General features: G+C 37.6%; 3 protein-coding genes, 1 non-coding gene and 2 pseudogenes across 7 annotated transcripts; 3 read left to right on the forward strand and 3 right to left on the reverse strand.

Annotated features, from left to right (window-relative positions):
- The first annotated feature begins 36 nt into the window (after nt 1–36).
- On the forward strand, nt 37–3738 carry LOC104705382 (DEAD-box ATP-dependent RNA helicase 15). 2 transcript variants are annotated; one of them, XM_010421372.3, is made up of 12 exons: nt 37–155; nt 312–436; nt 632–732; nt 1212–1384; nt 1489–1720; nt 1805–1923; nt 2456–2512; nt 2604–2788; nt 2886–3030; nt 3131–3214; nt 3308–3371; nt 3464–3738. In XM_010421372.3, exons 2-12 carry the CDS (start codon nt 324–326, stop codon nt 3472–3474), a joined length of 1284 nt encoding a protein of 427 aa, XP_010419674.2. In that variant the 5' UTR covers nt 37–155; nt 312–323; the 3' UTR covers nt 3475–3738. The 2 variants fall into 2 exon arrangements, with proteins under 2 accessions (XP_010419674.2, XP_087316773.1); XM_087460647.1 differs by having other exon boundaries at nt 55–155; nt 1076–1384.
- Nucleotides 3739–3998: 260 nt separating this feature from the next.
- Nucleotides 3999–6806, reverse strand: LOC104709083 (glutamate receptor 2.5-like; the record flags this gene model as incomplete). Its single annotated transcript, XM_087463020.1, has 4 exons — nt 3999–4436; nt 4497–4921; nt 5027–5342; nt 5472–6806. Coding segments are annotated over 4 exons (2514 nt in total), but the record flags the coding sequence as incomplete, so codon positions are not given.
- Nucleotides 6807–9547: 2741 nt separating this feature from the next.
- On the reverse strand, nt 9548–14008 carry LOC104709084 (glutamate receptor 2.5-like; annotated as a pseudogene). The gene is made up of 5 exons (XR_015564457.1): nt 13597–14008; nt 11105–12441; nt 10589–10904; nt 10068–10474; nt 9548–9925 (listed from the first exon to the last, which is right to left on the reverse strand). The product of XR_015564457.1 is annotated as a glutamate receptor 2.5-like (transcript).
- Nucleotides 14009–15190: 1182 nt separating this feature from the next.
- On the forward strand, nt 15191–16273 carry LOC104705383 (uncharacterized; annotated as a pseudogene). Its single transcript, XR_015564651.1, has one exon. The product of XR_015564651.1 is annotated as an uncharacterized LOC104705383 (transcript).
- Nucleotides 16274–16437: 164 nt separating this feature from the next.
- On the reverse strand, nt 16438–16509 carry TRNAG-UCC (transfer RNA glycine (anticodon UCC)). The gene has a single exon. It is a non-coding gene; the product is annotated as a tRNA-Gly (tRNA).
- Nucleotides 16510–18724: 2215 nt separating this feature from the next.
- Nucleotides 18725–20441, forward strand: LOC104705384 (putative sugar phosphate/phosphate translocator At5g11230). Its single transcript, XM_010421373.3, has one exon. It carries the CDS (start codon nt 19142–19144, stop codon nt 20189–20191), a length of 1050 nt encoding a protein of 349 aa, XP_010419675.1. The 5' UTR covers nt 18725–19141; the 3' UTR covers nt 20192–20441.
- The last annotated feature ends 212 nt before the right edge of the window (nt 20442–20653 follow it).

Below are 20653 nucleotides of genomic sequence, written 5' to 3' on the forward strand. Positions count from 1 at the left end.
AGTTTAGACCCAGTTCAACCCTATCCAGTCTTCTTCACTATATACTGTCTCTTTGACTCGAGCGAAGCGCAGATATTTTCTACTTGCTCTCGCAATCAGAGATTTCGAAACCCTAATTCGATTTCGCGATCTAACGAGCTCTGCTCAGTTCTCAGGTATCTTCTCGCTCTCAATCCATCAGCTTCCATTGATTATTAGCTAATCCACTCGCCTAGGGTTCGAGAACGCTATACGCTTTCTCGCCAAATTTTAGGGTTTTTAATTTTGCGTTAAATTGCCAACTTTTTCTGAAATTTCTCTTCTGTTTGTAGAATCTGTGAAGTATGGGAGATGCTAGAGACAACGAAGCCTACGAGGAGGAGCTTTTGGATTACGAGGAAGAAGACGAGAAGGTCCCAGATTCTGGAAGTAAAGTTAACGGCGAAGCCGTGAAAAAGTGAGTTTTATATTTCTTCTCGATCTGGTTTTTGAGATAGTGGATGTTTAAATTGGGGGTTTCTTAGGTTACTACTTGTTAGCAGTAAGGGTTTGGTTTGTCGCTTAGCTTGAGATTTGCAATTTCTAAGTTCTTCAATGCTAGAATTACTCAAAGCTTAGATAAGATACTCATGTGTTTTTCTTTTTGTGCCAGAGGTTATGTTGGAATACACAGTTCTGGATTCAGAGACTTCCTCTTAAAACCGGAGCTTCTCCGAGCTATTGTTGACTCAGGATTTGAACATCCATCTGAAGGTAATTACAATTATACTCTCACCCTTTTTCGAGTCTTGTTCCTTACCATTGCCTTACTTTATTCTATTATCGAATTACATGGTATAAATCTAGATAAATTACTTCCGCATAAGATATGTACTTGTTGTCCTTATTCATTTAATTTTTATGTACTTAACCTAGTATTGAGAAGATATGTTGGTTTAAGATATTTGTACTTTTATCTTGGTCATGTGCTTATCATCTACCTAAGTCTTAAGTAAATTGTGGTGATTATGAGTTCAGATTCTTTGTTGTTTTATTAAGTTATAATTGGTTTTGTTTTCTTTGTCTATTAACGTTTGAATGATTACTTTATTTCCAGGTAATAAACGTTATTTCAATCTATTGAATTTGGACTGAGCTTAGCATGTCGTAAAGCCACCAATTATAAAGATATGGAGGTTATATTCTACTTCTAAACGGTTCCGTCGGTGCAATTTTCTTTGGTTCTCCACCAGTTCAACATGAATGTATCCCTCAAGCTATCTTGGGCATGGATGTTATTTGCCAAGCAAAATCTGGTATGGGGAAGACTGCTGTGTTTGTGTTGTCTACTCTTCAACAGATTGAACCATCTCCTGGACAAGTTTCTGCACTTGTTTTGTGCCATACAAGGGAGCTGGCTTACCAGGTATGACCTTTTGAATAACTCAGGTTCTTTGCTGTTATAGTTCTGTCTTTTGCCCCCAAGATGTCTAATGCTTATTATGCCTTGATGCTGAAAATTACTTGCAGATCTGCAATGAGTTCGTGCGATTCAGTACCTATCTACCTGATACAAAGGTTTCGGTGTTCTATGGTGGAGTCAACATTAAAATTCACAAAGACTTGTTGAAGAATGAATGTCCTCACATTGTTGTTGGTACACCTGGCCGTGTGCTTGCACTTGCCAGGGACAAAGATCTCTCTTTGAAAAATGCGAGGCATTTTATTCTTGACGAGTGTGATAAAATGCTCGAGTCACTTGGTATTTTGATTTCTTACATCCTTATTACATCTTCCTATCCCTGAATAATTGTGTGTTTTAACACTTTTAGCTATTATTTATCAGACATGCGGAGGGATGTGCAAGAGATTTTCAAGATGACTCCTCACGACAAACAAGTAATGATGTTCTCAGCAACCCTCAGCAAAGAGATACGCCCAGTCTGCAAGAAATTTATGCAAGATGTAATGTTCCATGGCCGATTCTCTCTCGCTTTGCAAGTCTTCTAGTTTTGAATTATCTTTAACCTTCTTTGGGAGATCATAGCATTATTGAGCCGCTTCTGCGCTAGAAAAGCTGCAGCTGATCCTTGGATGGGTCTCAATCCAATAATGCTTTGGGTAGTTTATAGGGGTTGAGAACTGTGGGTGTGAGACTCTATAGCGTTGGTGTGGTTCAGTGACCTTTGCAGTTTCCACAACAGGATATTCTTTCATCATTACCTTTTTCAGTTTCAATTTCTTTGAAAATTCGGACAATGCTGGGTGGGTTTTGGGTATAGGTGTTGTGATGTCCCAATGCTTCATCTTGCTCGTATGGGCCTTTATGTGCCGACCAATATTTGATGGTTTATAGCAAAACTCACATCATTGAAGAGAACCTGATGGACGAGGATTTCAGTTCAGGGGTTCTTCATCCATCCTCATTTTTGTAGTGGAAGTAACTGCCTGAGGAAAGCTTGCTAATACCATTTACTCTGATATCTGTTCCTTACAGCCAATGGAAATATATGTTGATGATGAAGCCAAGTTGACTCTTCATGGACTTGTCCAGGTACTTTAACTAGTTTGAGGTCTTTTGATAATTCATTTTAGTTGATGCGTCATACTTAATTCATTAATTTTTTTCTGTCTTACTGTAACAGCACTACATCAAACTGAGCGAGATGGAGAAAAACCGCAAGCTGAATGACCTTCTTGATGCGTTGGACTTCAACCAAGTTGTCATATTTGTGAAGAGCGTGAGCAGAGCTGCGGAGCTTAACAAGTTGCTGGTAGAATGCAATTTCCCCTCAATATGCATCCACTCTGGCATGTCTCAAGAAGAGAGGTTTGTACACTATCTTAGAAATTCAACTCTTTCCCGATTGCTCTCAAATTCCTCATTGAATGGCCAACTCTTGAGCCCAATATGATGTGATATGTAGGTTGACCCGATACAAAAGCTTCAAGGAAGGGCACAAGAGGATCCTTGTGGCGACTGACTTGGTTGGAAGAGGCATTGACATTGAGCGTGTGAACATTGTTATCAACTATGACATGCCAGATTCTGCTGATACATATCTTCACAGGGTAAGTATTGTATTTATAGAATCCTGAAATCTATTAACTGGTTAATCATCTCACTGAAAGGGCTTTTGTAACGTTACTTTTTTGCACTGTCTCGTAATAGGTTGGGAGAGCTGGTAGATTTGGAACCAAGGGTCTTGCTATCACATTTGTTGCATCTTCCTCAGATTCAGAGGTTCTTAATCAGGTATGGAGTTTCACGTTGTCATTAAGTCCATTGGAAACTCCCCTTATATTGATTTGGATTATTTTAGTAATGTATCAATTTTGAATGTGACAGGTGCAAGATAGGTTTGAGGTTGATATAAAGGAACTCCCTGAGCAGATTGATACCTCCACATACAGTAAGTGTGAAATCTTTTTACCAATTATGCACAAGTTTGGTTCTGTCTGGTTTTGATACTAATGTTGTTTCTTCTTCTTACTCTTTGTTCAGTGCCATCTTAAACAAGTAGCATCTTCTCTCAGGAAGAAACCTCTTCAGATTTCAACCTTGTAGGGGTCATGGAGGTTCACAGCTATCTCTCACTCCGTTTGCTGCTATTGTAGTCTTTCCTATTGTGGACAAGTTTTTCCATATTTTAGACCGTTTGTAACTCTTTAAAAATGAGATTGAGCTACTGTCCAAAAGCACACAGTTCAGAGCTGTCCTGTTTTTTGTAAAAGAGATTGTTATGTTTTAAATCTCAGGGTTTAGTGTTGACTTGATTACTGCTTCGTTGTTCCTTAGTTAAATGCAAAGCGATTCTCATTGAATGTTGCTAAGAATCCTCAGCGTTAATTGTGTCTTTGATGCTTGCTAATGAACTGGTTTCATGTGGTAGGTAAGAGTAGTTTCAATCATTCCATCGTTTTCAATGCACAGCTTGTTCTGTGTGCAGTTGTTCATATGCTCCTAAACAAATACTGATTAACAAAAGTGAATGCAAACTAATTAGAGTGAAACTGAAAAACCTAGAGGTTAGTTTTGACTACGCTGACTTTAGCCTTGACAGTGTCGCAGCTCTTCTAAAGGGCATAGTCTTTGAAGTCAGTTTTTTACGGCGGAGCAGAGCTGTGTCGACTTCCACAATATGATCTCCAACATTACCTTCTTCATGGACTTCTTCTTGAGCTGCATTGGCTTGATCATTTGGTTTATTGGGTGAAACCTTGCGTTGTCTCTCTTGGTATCTTCTAGAGGCCAACATGAGTAAGAGTAGAATTATAGAAACAACAAAGACGATCAGAAACAGTGCCTCGAAGCTGTGGTGATCGAGCTGGATTGGTGTATCCGATGTGGTCGAGTCCAGACAATGTTTTTCTCCAAGGAACCACTTGTTCTCTATAGCTCTCATGGTCTCTCCCTCTGTTAAGTTCAAGATCTGTCTTGAAATATCTGACACCAATGGAGATCCCAGAGGAAATGCCTGCACGAATCATTGGGAAAATTTAAAATCACCATTCAAAGTCTTAACAAAAATATTAACCAGAGCTAATTTACTTACAAAGCCAAAGCCATCAGCCTTAAAGGTAGGCTCGATAATGGAATACTCTGAGCAGTATTTAGCCATGAAAAGCTTGATATAAGCGACTTCATCGAACGCAGCATCAATCCCGCCGTTGCTGCTCTTGTTGAGAAAGAGTTCACTCATTTCTTCCGGAGAATTATACGTCTTCAACCTAGATTCATCGCAACGCATTTGTTTCAGCCTTTCGAATGTAAAGGAACCAGTCTGATATCCAATGTTCACTCCGCTCTTCCTCAGGTCATCCATGTGTCTCACTGTTGGTCGAAGCTCTTGAACCGTCAGCATAGATGTCAGTGTTGCTGTGTAGCTCTGAGTCAGAATTAGCAACACAAAGCACCAAACCACAACAAGAACCCTTGTGAAAAAGCTCTCTGATGGCCTCCCTATAAAACAAAACGTGGTTATCACTTTTCGGTTTTGTTGTTTCAAAGATTTTCAAGTAGTAATGAATTAGAAGCTAAAGTTGTGTGTTGACAAAAAAGACTCACTGTGTGCGAAAAAGAGAGTCGAAAATGAGAAGTAGAACACATTAGATATTTTATCAATTATCCTCTGTTTCTTGAAGTCCTCATCTGCTTGGAACTCAAAAATCCAAACCATGATTCCAATGTAGATGAAAGAAGCAGCAGTGATCAACCAGAGCTCCATTGTTAAAGGCTTCAAAAAGACCCATTCTCCTTTTTCTTTCCCATCCTTGACCGGTACCACGAATACAACACCTGTCTCGGAGTACGGCAACGCAAAATCGACATAATGCGACCGATTAGCCAAGATCGTTGTATCACCTACAGCTCCATCAAACACCTGTTAACATCATTTGAAAAAAGATTTAAACATTTTAGCTTGATACTGAATTTGAGTCTTTATCCACCGTGGACGCCTAACGTTTTAAAAAAGAATTGGGTATCTTCACAGGTATATCAAGTAACATACCCCAAGAAACACATTATGAACCATTTCATCGTAACTCCCACGAGGTTTTCCATCAGGAGTTTCAAAGGGAATGTACTCATAGGAGACAGCATATGGCATTTGTCTCATCACCATGTCGAAAACATCTATGCAAAAACCAGTGACCATTGGTACATTAGTGTTTTCATCCTTTGTTACCTTGACAAAGTTGTTGAAACCATCCTTCTTTGGAACTGCTATTCTCAGCTTCTTTGCGTTTGTTGGGAATTCCCATCCTTTAGGCACAAAAATAGTGTCCCCAGGCCATATAATCGGTCTAAGGCGACGCGAGCTGTATAAAATTTGATCCACTTGTAGGCTCTTCAATAATCCTACTTTTGATTTCCAAAAGCCAACAGTTCTTTCTCCAGTTTCCTCTATATTGATTATCTTGAAAGTCTTTGCCTCTAGCTTTCCGGTCTTTAGCTGAAATCTCCCGGCAACACCTTTGAAACTGACTGTTGATAACGCTTGAAGAAGCTTGGGACCAGAGAGAGAAACGCCGAGGTCATCAAGATCAGTGCCTATATCTTCTCTTGAAGTGTTTGTTTTGGTCTTATTGAACCTCATGTTTACGTTACTGATCTCCTCAATGGACAATGCAAGTGCTGTGGCAGCATCATAAGCCCAACATGCAAAATTGTTTAGCTCTTCTCTTCCAAATCTTTTTCGCCAACGAGCTTCAAGATACATTAGCTCTTTTGATCCTGCAAAATATGTCTTGACCCCCAAGACAACATGCATATTCTCCAAGCTTGATTCTCCCATTACACTCATGAGGTCAGCTATACCATTTGTAACAATCCATACATATCCTTTATTCATCATACCAACCTCGTTGGCTATCGCAAAAAGCCTTGATCCGAGATCAGGCAGCAGGTGCACGATAAACACCCTAGTGGGCATGGTCATTAGTTTGTAGAGCTCTTTCTTGATTTGATCATCAGAGAAATGTAACGAGATGGCACTTCGATATCGGATACGCACGTTAATCTCTTGAAAAGCGTCGACTAAGTAAGGAAGAATACCTTCTCCGAACTCATTGTCCGCGTAGATAGGTACAACTTCTCTCCATCTAAATGACTCTATGATGGCGCGAATAGCATGGACTTGAGAGGAATCGTCGTGTGTGGCTCTAATGAAATATGGACTACGGAGGGAATCAAGAAGAGGGCTTGTTGCAGAGAATGAAATGATTGGAACTTTAGTTTGATTTCCTAGGTTGATTAAAAATGGAGCTTCCATTGATGTCCCTGGTCCTATAATGGCCACCACTTCCCTCTTCTTTATCAAGTATAAAGCTACAAAGTTAAGGTTGCATTATTAAAAGGTGTCGTGAACTCAGTTAAATAAAAAATCAGGTTTTAAAAGTTTAGTTAAGTGAAAGTAGGAAAGCAAAGCAAAACTGATCAGTTGAAATTGTGTTCCGATCCATTTCGGTCAATGTTTGCATATACCATACTTCGTGTTGGTGTTCGTTGACGTCAATTAAAAAATTGTATGTGCACAAATTATATGGATCTGAGATTTTGATCCAGAATCCCCTCCAATTTTCTTTTACTAAAATTATTCTTATATCATCAATTAAAGATTTTTTTTTTTTTTGACTAAAACATTTTAGAGGTATATTATATTATAATTTCATATTTAAATCTTATGTTTACTTTCTTGTGTTTCACGAAACATTTAAAGATTTGATTGCTGTCATCACTTCCAAAAGACAAGGACTTTTCAGATTTATAAGAAAAACTAGACATAGTTTTGACTATTGTATAGAAAGAACACTTCTTTCCATATTATTAGGATTGTTCATATCGAAATATAGCATAACAACATATTGTAGTAAAATTTAATGTGTGGAAGATCGAGTACCTGAATTCCGAGATCGGAACCAATCGCAATTCAGAGATCAGTCGTGCCAAGCTCGTCGCCGCCGAGCATAGTTGTGCCGAGCACACTATTGTGCCGATCTCCCGTCTCCCTCTCATCACTTGGCCGAACCCTACGGCTTCTTGTACTTGGACCGATCTCGCGAGTAATGTCGATCTTGTCAAGGTCGGCGTCGAGCTCGCAAATGCCGACTTCAAGACCCCTTTGCCGATCTCCCGTCTCAACATTGCCGATCTCACAACGACCATCCTCAGGAATAATACGCCGACCGCCGGCGTGACTAGTATCGCCGAGGGTGAACTCAAGAGATGTGCCGACCTCGTTCACACCCCTTCGTCGATCTTCCGTCTCAACTGCTCCGCCGATCTCAAAACCAATTGACCGACCTTCGACTCTACTAATCTCCTCAGATCGGCGCCAATTTCCGATCTCACCAATCTCCGCCGGACTACCCTCGATCTCGCGAAACCCATCGGGCCTGCCACCCTCTCTATCGACGCCAACATCGCCGAGCTCACTAGCGCCTCTTAAAGACGTCGGCAGTAGCCGATCAAGCCTCCCCGGATCACGAGCAAAATCGCCAGCAACGAACCCTTGCCGATCCGGATCCAACGACGGAATTGAGTCGACCATTGTGATCTCGCGAGTGAGAGTGACGATGATCGGATAGGACTTTGCGATCGCCAAATAAAGAGAAGGAGAGAGAGAGAGAAAACACAAACGCAAAAGTTAAAAAGAATAGAGAGAGAGAAATTACTTTTTTTATGGAAGTGGAGGAGGTGAAGAAAAAGGAGAAGAGGGTGGATACATAAATAAGTAAATAAAACGGAAATTTTACTGCCGTAATCCGTCGCCTCGATCTGTGATCTGCTCTTTTTCAGGAAATTCATCAAGTACCGCGCTTAAAGTAAAAACTGCTGGATATCCACGGTATCTCTCGGAGAACGAGCCTGGTGACTACAGAAGAATCGCTGTAGCAATTTTGTTCCATAGAAGCGACCTGAGACTATATGTGCCGAGCGGGTATATTACGGACAGTTCAAGTACGCCCGCCGATCGCAGAAGGACTGCCACTCTCCGGACTAAGGGGGGGACTATTGTTGGATATGGGCTACGCCCAATATGCCACTCGGCCCAACGAGATTTATTAATTGCAATCTCGGCCCGACAAGATTGGGAGCAAGTCCACTAATTCCCGCAAAGGGGCAATCTCGGGAATTCACGACGAAAACTCTAGATATCCCTAGGTCGACAGTCCCCTATTAAAGGAGAAGACATTTATTGGGATCATCATTCTGACCCGCAGACAATACCTACAGAGCAATACTTTGCATCGAAAACTGCTATTGTCTTTCGTATAATTCGTTCTTGTTTTCAGTTCGTCACTTTAAGCTTACTAGTTCGTTTGTGGACTAACAAGCTCCAATCCGACTTGTTTTAAGTGACGATCTCACGTTCTCCCCGATTAATAAAAGAACTTGCTTACTCTTTCCCACAAAATCTTTATTTGTTTAAACCGTGTAATCCCCGGTACAAACAGTAATGTAGCAATTTTGAATGTGGACAGGTACAAGAGACGTTTGAGGTTGATATAAAAGAACTCCCTGAGCAGATTTATATATAACTCCACATACAGTAAGTGTGAAATACTTTTACCAAATGTGCAAAAGCTTGGTTCTCTCTGGTTTAGATAGTAATGCTTGTTTCTTCTTCTTATATGTTGTTCAGTGCCGTCTTAAACAAGTAACATCGTGTTTCAGGAAGTAACTCTTCAGATTTTGACCTTGTTGTTGTTGTTGGTGTTCAAAGCGGTCATGGAGTTCCACAACTATCTCTCGCTCAGTTTGTTGCTATTTTAGTCTTTTCTATGAGGACAGGGTTTTCCATATATTTAGAACCTTTGTAATTCTTTTAAAAACCAGAGATCTAGCAACTCCAAACTGTTAAGAACTGTCCTGTCTTTTCTGTACAAGAGATTATTACGCTTATTAAAGTCTTCAGCATTTAGTCTTTACGTGAGAATTATTAAGCTGCGAAGACTCCTTGTTATTACTACCGTTTTTTGATACTTAGAATTCATTTAACACATACATTACATGTAGCACGTAAGATTACATTTCTTTTATGTTTTACTTATTTTAAATGCAACTTTTCTGATTGCATTTCAATCACCCCAACTTTTCTGTTGACTTTAGCCTTGACGGTGTCGCAGCTCTTCCAATGGTTGTAGCCTTTGTCATCTTAGGTTGGGTTTGCTCTTGACTGAAACTTGATTCGCCTTCATCGAGCTCATTGCGATGTCTCTCTTTGTAACTTTTACGGGCCAACATGAGTAAGAGTAGGAGCATGGATACAACAAAGATGATTAAAAAGAGGCCTTCAAAGCTGTGGTGATTGAGCTGGATTGGAGAATCCGATGTGGTAGAATCAACACAGTGTTTTTCTTCAAGAAATCACTTCTTCTCTATAGCTTTCATCTCTCTCTCTGTTAAGTCCAAGATCTGTCTTGAAATATCCGGCACCAACGGAGATCCTAATGGAAAGGCCTACAAAAAAGTTTAATATATATGGAGATTCAAAATCACTTGCAAAATCCTAATTAAGAACAAACTAATGATTTTAAGTAGCCCCATCCGCTGCAAGTGCAACCATATAAGCCTAAGTAAAACAGTAACTCATTTTACGTACAAAGCCAAAGCCATTGGCCTTAAAGGTAGGCTCAATAATGGAATATTCTGAGCAATATTTAGCTATGAAAAGCTTGATGTAAGCGATTTCGTCAAACGCAGCATCAATACCACCGTTGCTGCTCTTGTTACGAAAAAGCTCATGCATTTCTTGGGGAGAATTATAAGTCTTTAACCTCGATTCATTGAAACCCATTTGTTTCAATCTTTCGAATGTAAACGAACCCGCATGAAATCCAATGTTCACTTCACTTTTCTTCAAATCATCCATGTGTCTCACTGTTGGTCGAAGCTCTTGAACAGTCATCATCGATGTCAGTGTTGCTGTGTAGCTCTGAGTCAGAATTAGCAGCACAAAGCACCAAACCACAACAAGAACCCTTGTGAAAAAGCTCTCTGACGGCTTCCCTATAAAATTAAATATGGTTTATCAATTTATTTTATATTTTTTCCAAAGATTTATAACTAAATTGGTTTTGACTAAAGCTGAAAAAGCTGTGTGACTATAAAAAACACACTCACTGTGTGCGAAATAGAGAGTCGAAAATGAGAAGTAGAACACATTAGATATTTTATCAACTATCTTCTGATTCCTGAAATCCTCATCTGCTTGGTACTCAAAAATCCAAACCATGATTCCAATGAAGAGAAGAGAACCAGCACTGAGCAACCAGAGCTCCTTTGTTAAAGGCTTTAAGAAGACCCATTCTTTATTTTCATTCCCATATCTGACTGGCACCACGAATACAACACCGGTCTCCGAGTATGGCAACGTGAAGTCTACATAATGCGACCGATCAGCCAAGATTGTTGTATCACCTACAGCTCCATCGAACTCCTGTTAACAATATAAAAATTTTAGCTCAATACTGGATTTTGAGTTTCATCGATCAGTTATCCTTTTATATATATTTTGGCTTTAAATTGGCAAGAAATCTTAACTTTGTACACGTCTCAAGAGTCATGATTATCAAAGAAAGAAGGAAAAAAAAAACATAGTGTTAGTTTTGTCCAAGGTTTAGGGTTAAGTACACTTACCCCAAGAAACACACTATGAACCATGTCGTTGTAAGTTCCACGACGTTTGCCATCTGGAGTATCAAAGGGGATGTACTCATAGGAGACAGCATATGGCATCTGTTTCATCACCAGGTCGAAAACATCTATGCAAAATCCAGTTACCGTTACGACATTAGTGTTTTCATCTTTTGTTACCTTGACAAAATTGTTGAAACCATCCTTCTTTGGAACTGCTATTCGTAGCTTATTAGCGTTTGTTGGGAATTCCCAGCCTTTAGGCACAGAGTCAGTGTCCCCAGGCCATTTTATCGATCTAAGGCGGTGGGAGCTGTGTGATATTAATGTATTCATGCTTGTTTGATTCACTCCTAAGTTCTTTACTAACCCCACTTCTGATTTCCAAAATCCTATGGTTCTTTCCCCTCTTATCTCTATATTGATAATCTTGAAAGTCTTCGCCACTAGCTTTCCGTTTTTTAACTGAAATCTCCCAGCAACACCATTGAAACTGACTGTTGTCAACGCTTGAAGAAGCTTAGGACCAGAAAGAACGACCCCGAGATTATCAAGATCAGTCCCAATATCATCTCTTGAAGTGTTTTCTTGGGCCTTGTTGAAACTCATGTATACATTACTGATTTTCTCAACTGACAATGCAAGTGCTGTGGCAGCATCATAAGCCCAACACTCGAAATTGTTTAGTTCTTCTCCTCGGAAACTTTTTCGCCAACGAGCTTCAAGATATATTAGCTCTTTTGATCTTGAGAAATATGTTTTGACACCCAAAACTCCATGCATGTCCTTCAAGCTAGTTTCACCCATTAAACTCATGAGATCAGCTATACCATTTGTAACAATCCATACATATCCTTTACTCATCATACCAATCTCTTTCGCTATCAAAAAAAGCCTCGATCCGAGATCTGGCGACATGTGCACCATAAAAACCCTAGTGGGCATGGTCATTAGTTTGTAAAGCTCTTTCTTGATTCCATCATCAGAGGAATGCACCGATATGGCACTTCGGTATCGGATACGAACGTTAATCTCTTGAAAAGCATCAACTAAGTAAGGAAGAATACCTTCTCCGAACTCATTGTCCGCATAAATAGGCACAACTTCTCTCCATCTAAATGACTCTATGATGGCGCTAATGGCGTGGACTTGAGACGAATCGTCGTGTGTGGCTCTGATGAAATATGGACTACGGAGGGAGTCAAGAAGAGGGCTTGTTGCTGAAAATGAAATGATCGGAACTTTTGACTGATTTCCGAGGTTGATTAAAAATGGAGCTTGCATCGAAGTCCCTGGTCCAATAATGGCCACCACTTCCTTCTTCTTAATCAAATATAGAGCTGCAGAAGTTATGGTTATAATCGTAGCTTTGTAAGTTTTAAGCGACGTACTTAATTAATTGAAGCTCCGTGTTAATCTTTTGTTTTTTTTTTTCTGTAATGGTTTCAAGTTTTTAAAGTTTAGTTATAGTGTAACTTACACTGTGTAAGTAAGACTGTAAGAGATAGTAGCAAAACTGATCATTTGATGCGTTCCATTTCGGTCAATGTATATACTATATAACCATTATTTTTCTTTCGATATAACAATTTTGATTTCCATACTTTTTTTTTGTTTGGGTGATTCGTTAATTTGAATTAAAATATTTGACATCGTAGTGCTATACTGAGGTGGACAACTTTTAAAGGATCTGAAGTGACCAGAATCAAAACCCGAGTAATATTGGGGTATATAAGCTTTTTAGGTACACACACCGTGTAAAACATCCTCCGGAAGTCCGTGTGGCTTTGTCTCGAATGTTAGTTGAGTCGGCGAAAGCGCGCTAATTTACACCTTATTGCTTACTACTCTAGAGTTCTATTTTTATTAGATCTAAATATTTTTATGTTTACTAATTTCGTGAGTTTCACAAAACATACATACAGTATATAGTTTTTTTTTCCGAAATATATAGTTTTTGTCTTTATGTTGTTGGTATTGCTGATTTTTGGAACATCAAGCCTTCACTCTCAAAGGACAAGGATATTTTAGATTTGTCAAGAAAACTAACATAGTTGACTATTTTTTAGAAAGAACAAGTCTTCCAAAGTTCCAAAGTTTTGTCGCAAAGTTTAGTTATTATAAGAATTTTTTGTTTGGTAAAAACTGCTGGAGGACATATAAAATTTTAGTTATTAGAAGATTTTTTTTTGTAAATGATATCAACAAAAGATTGGCAGCCATATGATCATAAATAGAGTTGCTGCACTTATAATTTAAATTCATATAATCAAATACCTTAAGCCTTAATCTTTTTTAAAAGTGCCACTGCCCAACTAAAAACAAAAACAATTTATATTTCATCCCAAAGTTTTTACCAAACTAAAATTGACACCAAAATATGGAAAAACTAGGATAACCTTTGTAAATATAATATTCGTACTATATTATAAATAATTTTATTGAAAAATATAGTACGAACGATGCAAGACCACAACGCAAGATTGAGTACGTACCTGAAGCGGCAGCACCAACAACAGTTTGTTGGGAGTCTCGGATGTTGAGGACAATCCTTGTCTTGAAGTCATTATGAGTGTTATAGAAATCCGACAGAGACATGTTAGCAGCTCGAAAGCTCATATCTGCTACGGTCCCATTAGTGCCAAGAACAATCCCCACTTGAACTTGTAAAGCTTCCTTTCGAGATTTCCCGAGCAATACTAAGAATATGAGAAAAAATAAAAGCCATAAAGGAAGAGAACGAGACACGAGATGATGTAAAAAAGACATATCGCTATTATGGTTGTTTCATAACTACAGGAGGAAATACGAGTCAAGTATAGATAGTTTTGAAGAATAGAAACATTCAACTTTAATTATCGAAGTGTCGGATATTCGCTAGTAGACTATTTATTAATTTAACATAACTTAGAGAATTTGTTGCATGTATAAGTTGCCAAGGAAACCACACAAAAATAAGTGACGTACTTTACGTGTTTGCCATATGAGGCAAATGTCATTTAGTTTGGTTTCTGTTGTTGGGTCTGATAATACACCCAATAATTGGGCCTTAATTGAGCACAAGAAAATGGGATGGAAGAAGAAAGAATAAAGTGTATAATCAATCTTTCATTGTATTCTTTTGTATGTCTCTTGAATAATTCTCCTTTGCACACATTAGTAACATATGTAGGATAGTTTTTTTTTTGGTTTTCTTAACATATTTCTGTGACACTGTGTTTTTAGACACTGTATTCAAAATTCGTTTATCAGGGCAAAAATGTTTTGGCTTACGAACTTGTAAATGGGTGAATATACTTGTTGAAAATTTTAATTATTTCTCACCAGTTCGAATTACATGATGATTGATATTTAAAATAAAAGATAGATAAAAATAATATATGGTTTAAAAAGTTTCAAGATTATCCAAAAATATCTAAACAATTTCTATAGCCAATCAGAAAAGTAGAAAATAAATATGCACCAATTAGATAAAAAGAAAAGAGTAGGATAAACAGAAATGTCACCATAAAATAGGTAATATATACTACACAATAAATATAATTTCTAATTAATATGTCTAAATATAAAGACATTACATCATACATAAAATGAATTGAGACGTGACAGATTCCCACCTTAAAGTAAGAAAACTTTGGTGTCTAATTATAGTTAATCTCATATAATAAGAATAATAATTTGCTATAAAATAATAATTAATTGATAAACTAATTTTTTATTTTACCCTGTTATAGTCATTAGTATTCAATGTCAATAGTCCACTAAACTCCAAGAGAATCTTGTCACTAGTGGTGAAATTTACATGTAGCAGAGCAATACTTAGAAAAAAATCTCATTTCTTTGCCTTTTTCTTTTGTAACTATTATACATAGAAACTATCAATAAATTAACATCTGGTTTTGTGGTTGGATAAGATAATTAACTCCTTACCATTCATTAGCTTGAATAACCTTTTAAATCATTTGACCCTCTTAACTACTCATACCTGTATAAAACAAACCATTCCGACTGTGACAATGATATATTCCAACAACCTTCAAATCGTTTTCACATTTTCCAAAACTTTATGCAATCGAGTTTTTTTTTTTTTTTTCTTTCCAATTGCCATCTTCAAATCCGAAATCGATTATGTCACCTCCCACCAGAGAACAACTATACACTTTTCATGCTCAAGACAGAAAACTATTCTCAAAACTTGTCCTAAATTTCTCAAGATCTCCAGCTGAGTCACTTCTTGTAATGGCTACATGGTTTTGGCTTGAAGACTTTTTCTCCCAAAACATCTTATCAACCATATTGGCTTTAAGCGATCCAGTCGTAGTGGCTCTAGCTAACGAGGCTGTTTCTTGCTTCCAATGCCTCGATTCCGATAAGAAGCCAAATGATCTCAGCCAGATCCCTCTCACCGCAGAACTCATGTCAGTAGACATATCTCTTCAAATAATCTACAAATACCGATATAGTGCTATCACAGGAATCAAAAACTTTTTAACAACTGTTTGTGCTAGAATTTTTTTCTGACATCCTTCAGCGAGTTATTCCATCTTCTTCATCGTATTCTTTCATCACCAGACTCCGTCACCCTCTTATCATCCCCGGTTTCCCCCATCCAACGTTCGGAAGCATCAACGTAATGCCCGATGGAGAAAATCTCTTCAACAACGACTTATCTTTTTGTTCACATGGTCTATGGGGTTGGAACTCTAACTGCATAGCGACTGATAACGAAAGGACTATGTTCATAACATTTTCTCGTGGGTTTCCAGTGTCGCAAGAAGAGGTGAAACATTTTTTCACCAAAAATTATGGAGAAAATTGTGTTGAAGGCGTTTACATGAATGTGGACAAGGACAAGGACAACGACAGCTCTCCTAATAATGGTCAACAACAATCACTGTATGCGAAGTTGGTCTTGGATTCAGTTGCTACTCTGGATCTCATACTCGACGGCGAGAAGATAAAAAAGTTTAAGTATAGTGGAAAACATATTTGGGCTCGTAAATTTAGCGAGAATAGAGATGGTTAACTTAAACCAAATGGATTGGAATTTTGTTTTGCTTTGTTATATGAAATATGAATGACATGGGCCGCATGGTCGTTGTAATCCTATGACTTAAACAAACTTTAAAGTAAGATTGTTAAATGTTTTCTGAATTATATGTATTAATTTGTGAATCCGAAGGTAATGTGGAAGAAAACTGTTTTTTCCTATATAACTCACGAAATCGATGATACAGGCTTACATGAACGAATCGTAGACTGGAAAACAGATTATTTAAGTATGTGGGAAGCCATAGGTGGTCGGGAGTCATTACAAATGAAAAAGAAAACATAATTGCGTCTGCCGGGAGTCGAACCCGGGTCTATTGCTTGGAAGGCAATTATCCTAACCGTTGGACTACAGACGCTGGTTGGTATGTCAACATGATTAAGATTTATATAATATAGTGAAATATAAGATCTGTCAAAGTTTTAAGAATCTAGAAGATGAACTTCAATTTTTCAGGCCTATTTCAAGCGTAATGGACCACTCCACATACCTAACAAACAATATCTGTACAGTATTAAGTTTAGTGGAGGCTTGGAGCCATCACTAATTTGTGGGTTAGTGTATCTCTCTTTTTCTCGGAATTCATGACTGAAAAATGTAGAAATTAGAAATTTTTTGAAAAGAAAAAATCCTTAAAACTGAAGAATAGCCAACTAGTTGGATATGTGATTATTGCTGATTAGTATTCAACAAACCCTTTATGTACACATACATACTAATGCTTTATCTAAAATAAGATAAAACCTTTATGACTGGCTAGACATGAACATAACATGATTAGTATTGTTTAACAGGTTATAATACACACAAGGTTACTCTACAAATCGGTCCAAGGTTACACCAATTGTTTGAAGTGTCCTATGAATTTTAATATAACAAGAGATAAATAAAAGACAACCATACGCTAATTTCACGACAACTATAAAAAATAAAAGACTCAATTTGAAAAGATATATTTCGCCAAGACAAAATAAATATGAAAACCGTGATTGGCAGGATCCTGTAACTTTCTATTCTGTTGAATATTTTGATCTTATCATTTTTAGTCACCTGGATCATGATTTTTATATTAACATCATTTAAAAAGAAAAAAACATAATGTGCTCTTATAGCAATGGAAGTACGTACAAATCATTCCATGTAATGTTGATATGAAAATTAGCTAATAATTACGTCTTTGTCAAAAGGCAGACAAATTTTCTTATGTCATACAAAGAACTAAACCAACATTAATGATTAAATTATAGAATAACTGGATAAAATTGGTTAGTCAACAAAATGAAGTCTTAACATCAAATCATACAATTTGTTAGGTAACCACTTGCACATCTACTATTTTACTAGTTCGGAAGTGGTCCAAACGAAAGGGATTTATGAACTATAAAATAGTAAGGTATTATTATCAGATCATTATATTTAGACAATAATATATTTAATTTACCAAAAAGCCTGAAGGTACGCATTGACTAATTGATTTCTTCGTGCCAAAGTGGAGATGGTCATCTCTATTTCGTTCATCGATAATGATTTATTGATATCATTGATACTTCACAAACCCCAAAGTAAGTCATCCACCAAATCATTTTTGTTCTGCTAAGATGATGGAAGATTGTGATTGGTGAGAATGGTCCGGTTAAAAACAAGGGATAATGTGGATCATTATGGTTATTAAAGTCGATATACTGTATATTCTTCAACACACGCCATGATTAGAACCTTTACCAAATTAAAAGACTTCATATACTAATAAGGAACACAAAAAGAAAGACTTTGTTCAAAGTTGAAATAAATGACGGTTTCCACATTTTTGTTTTTGTCATTTTCGTATACGATTATTTCAGAACTTATTTAATGTCTCGAACATCAATAATAGGTGAACAGTCTTGGAAAGCCGAGTACCAACCTGGCAACCCACATAGATGAAGACAAGAAAAAATTAGATATTGTTTGTATACCAATTACAAGTAGAGTGTCTTAATTTCCTTATTCCATTTTTATATCTATATGGATGTTGTTAATAAAAAGACAAAATTAAAAAAAAAAATAAACAAAATTTTGATTATTTCCACTAGCGGGAAAAACACGTCCAAGCCGACAAAAGCATTGTAATCAAACCACATTCACACGAAACGCGCATCACAATTCACAAGCCGCGTGATTTTGGTGAGACGCATGGATCTCACACCTAAACGCTCGACGCGCGTTGCACTAACACCATTTCCCTCTTTGGCGTCTCTTGTGAACGCTATTGGGCTTTGGTTGCGATCAGTAGGCCCTTTTTTTTTGACTTTATAGGAAAAAAATCTTGAGATGATGACAAATTCATAATTGTTCATGAAATGTTATTTACAAAAAATCTTGGCTCATTGAACCAAAAATCTATCACGGATTTATCTACCTACTATTCAACAATAAAAAAAACTTTATTATTTTGTCTACATTGGCCTTTTTTTTTAATATAATAATTATTATAAGTAGAAGATTCCAAACTAAAATCTTCATAATTTGATACCAAAAAAAAAAAAAAATCTTCATAATTAAAATTGTAACAAAAAAAAAAGGTTTAAACACTGAACCTCCAAATCTTTGATACAATTTTTTTTCTTTTTTTTGTCAAACATCTTTGATACACTATAGAGGATATACTCCATAAACGAATAAATCTTCTGCTCAAAGCGTTAATCTCAAATAAATTTCGTGAATATCTAGTTTCTATTTATTTAATTTCCTATTCACATTATTATCGTTCTATTAATTAAAATAAAAATAAAAATCGTGAAACAAAACATGGAAGAGCACAACTACGGCACTTAAAAACTTAACCCCCCCCCCCGGAAGACTTCTTATAATAATTAAAGCATCCATCTCAACCAAAAAACATTACAAAGGGAATTAACTAAACAAACTCTGCTCTCTCTCTCTCTTATTTTGCTTACCCTGAGCCGCCGCCGCAGCTTCACCACCGTCGTCTCCGCCGCTTCACCACCGCAATGGGGAAAGGCGGGGCGCTAAGCGAAAGCGTGATAAAGAAGATCCTTCTCTCGTACAGCTACGTAGCGATATGGATCTTCCTAAGCTTCACAGTAATCGTGTACAACAAATACATCCTCGACAAGAAGATGTACAACTGGCCATTCCCGATCTCACTCACAATGATCCACATGTCGTTTTGCTCAACCCTAGCTTTCCTCATCATCAAGGTTTTCAAATTCGTCGAGCCTGTCTCAATGTCTCGCGACACTTACCTTAGATCCGTCGTCCCGATCGGCGCACTCTACGCTCTCTCCCTATGGCTATCGAACTCTGCTTACATTTACCTCTCAGTCTCCTTCATACAGATGCTTAAAGCTCTGATGCCTGTAGCTGTTTACTCCATCGGTGTTCTCTTCAAGAAGGAAGGTTTTAAATCTGACACTATGATGAACATGCTCTCGATCTCGTTTGGTGTTGCGATTGCTGCTTATGGTGAAGCTAGGTTTGATGTTTGGGGTGTGGTGCTTCAGCTTGGTGCCGTTGCTTTTGAAGCGACTCGTTTGGTTTTGATTCAGATCTTGCTTACTTCTAAAGGGATCACTCTTAACCCCATCACTTCGCTTTATTACGTTGCTCCTTGTTGTTTGGCTTTCTTGTTTATTCCTTGGATCTACGTTGAGTTCCCTGTTCTTAGAGATACCTCTAGCTTCCATTTCGATTACGCTATCTTTGGAGCTAATTCGTTCTGTGCTTTTGCTTTGAATCTTGCTGTGTTTCTTTTGGTTGGGAAGACCTCTGCTTTGACTATGAATGTTGCTGGTGTGGTTAAGGATTGGCTCTTGATTGCTTTCTCTTGGTCTGTGATTAAGGATACTGTGACTCCTATTAACCTTTTTGGGTACGGGATTGCGTTTTTGGGGGTTGCGTATTACAACCATGCGAAATTGCAGGCCTTGAAGGCTAAAGAGGCTCAGAAGAAGATTCAGCAAGCTGATGAGGAGGGTGGTCGGTTGCTTGAAGAGAGGGAAGGTGATGGTGAAGGTAAGAAGAATGAGTCTGGGAATTAAAATGAAGAACAAGAAGATTGGAATTTAGCAACATTACACAGAATTGGGTGGGAATGAGAACATGGAAGAAGATTATATGATTTGGATGATCTGAGGTTGCTTTTGATCAATTGGTGAAGCTCATAGGTAGTGAAGTCAGAATCTTTTTATTGTTTTCGTCTTTGTTTTTTTTTTTTTTTTGGGGAGTTTTCTTTATCTTTTCGTATTTGTTTTCTTCATGTTTATTTATGAGTACAATGGTGTTACTAAACCCTCTGTTTATGGATTTTTCCTACTACTTATTTAACCATACTGAGATTATTGAACGTTTCAGCATACTTGTGGATGGTAAGAGCATGGGCATTGGTGAGGGACAAATTTTGGTCCCTCAAATATAATAATTTTATTTTCAGAGTTTCTTAAGTTTGGTATGAACATTGGTGTCTCTCAAACTTGATCATTCCTCTTTCATCCTCCAGCCTC

The sequence above is a fragment of the Camelina sativa genome, chromosome 8, assembly GCF_030686135.1.
Source record: "Camelina sativa cultivar CO46 ecotype springtype chromosome 8, ASM3068613v1".
Taxonomy (NCBI): Eukaryota; Viridiplantae; Streptophyta; class Magnoliopsida; order Brassicales; family Brassicaceae; genus Camelina; species Camelina sativa.

Excerpts from the sequence above, each read along its gene's own strand:
- LOC104705382 (XM_010421372.3), top strand. The coding sequence starts at position 324 with ATGGGAGATGCTAGAGACAACGAAGCCTACGAGGAGGAGCTTTTGGAT. Across the intron at positions 1,924-2,455 it reads GCAAGAAATTTATGCAAGAT|CCAATGGAAATATATGTTGA; the intron begins GTAATGTTCCAT and ends TGTTCCTTACAG. Across the intron at positions 2,789-2,885 it reads GGCATGTCTCAAGAAGAGAG|GTTGACCCGATACAAAAGCT; the intron begins GTTTGTACACTA and ends TGTGATATGTAG.
- LOC104705384 (XM_010421373.3), top strand. The coding sequence starts at position 19,142 with ATGGGGAAAGGCGGGGCGCTAAGCGAAAGCGTGATAAAGAAGATCCTT.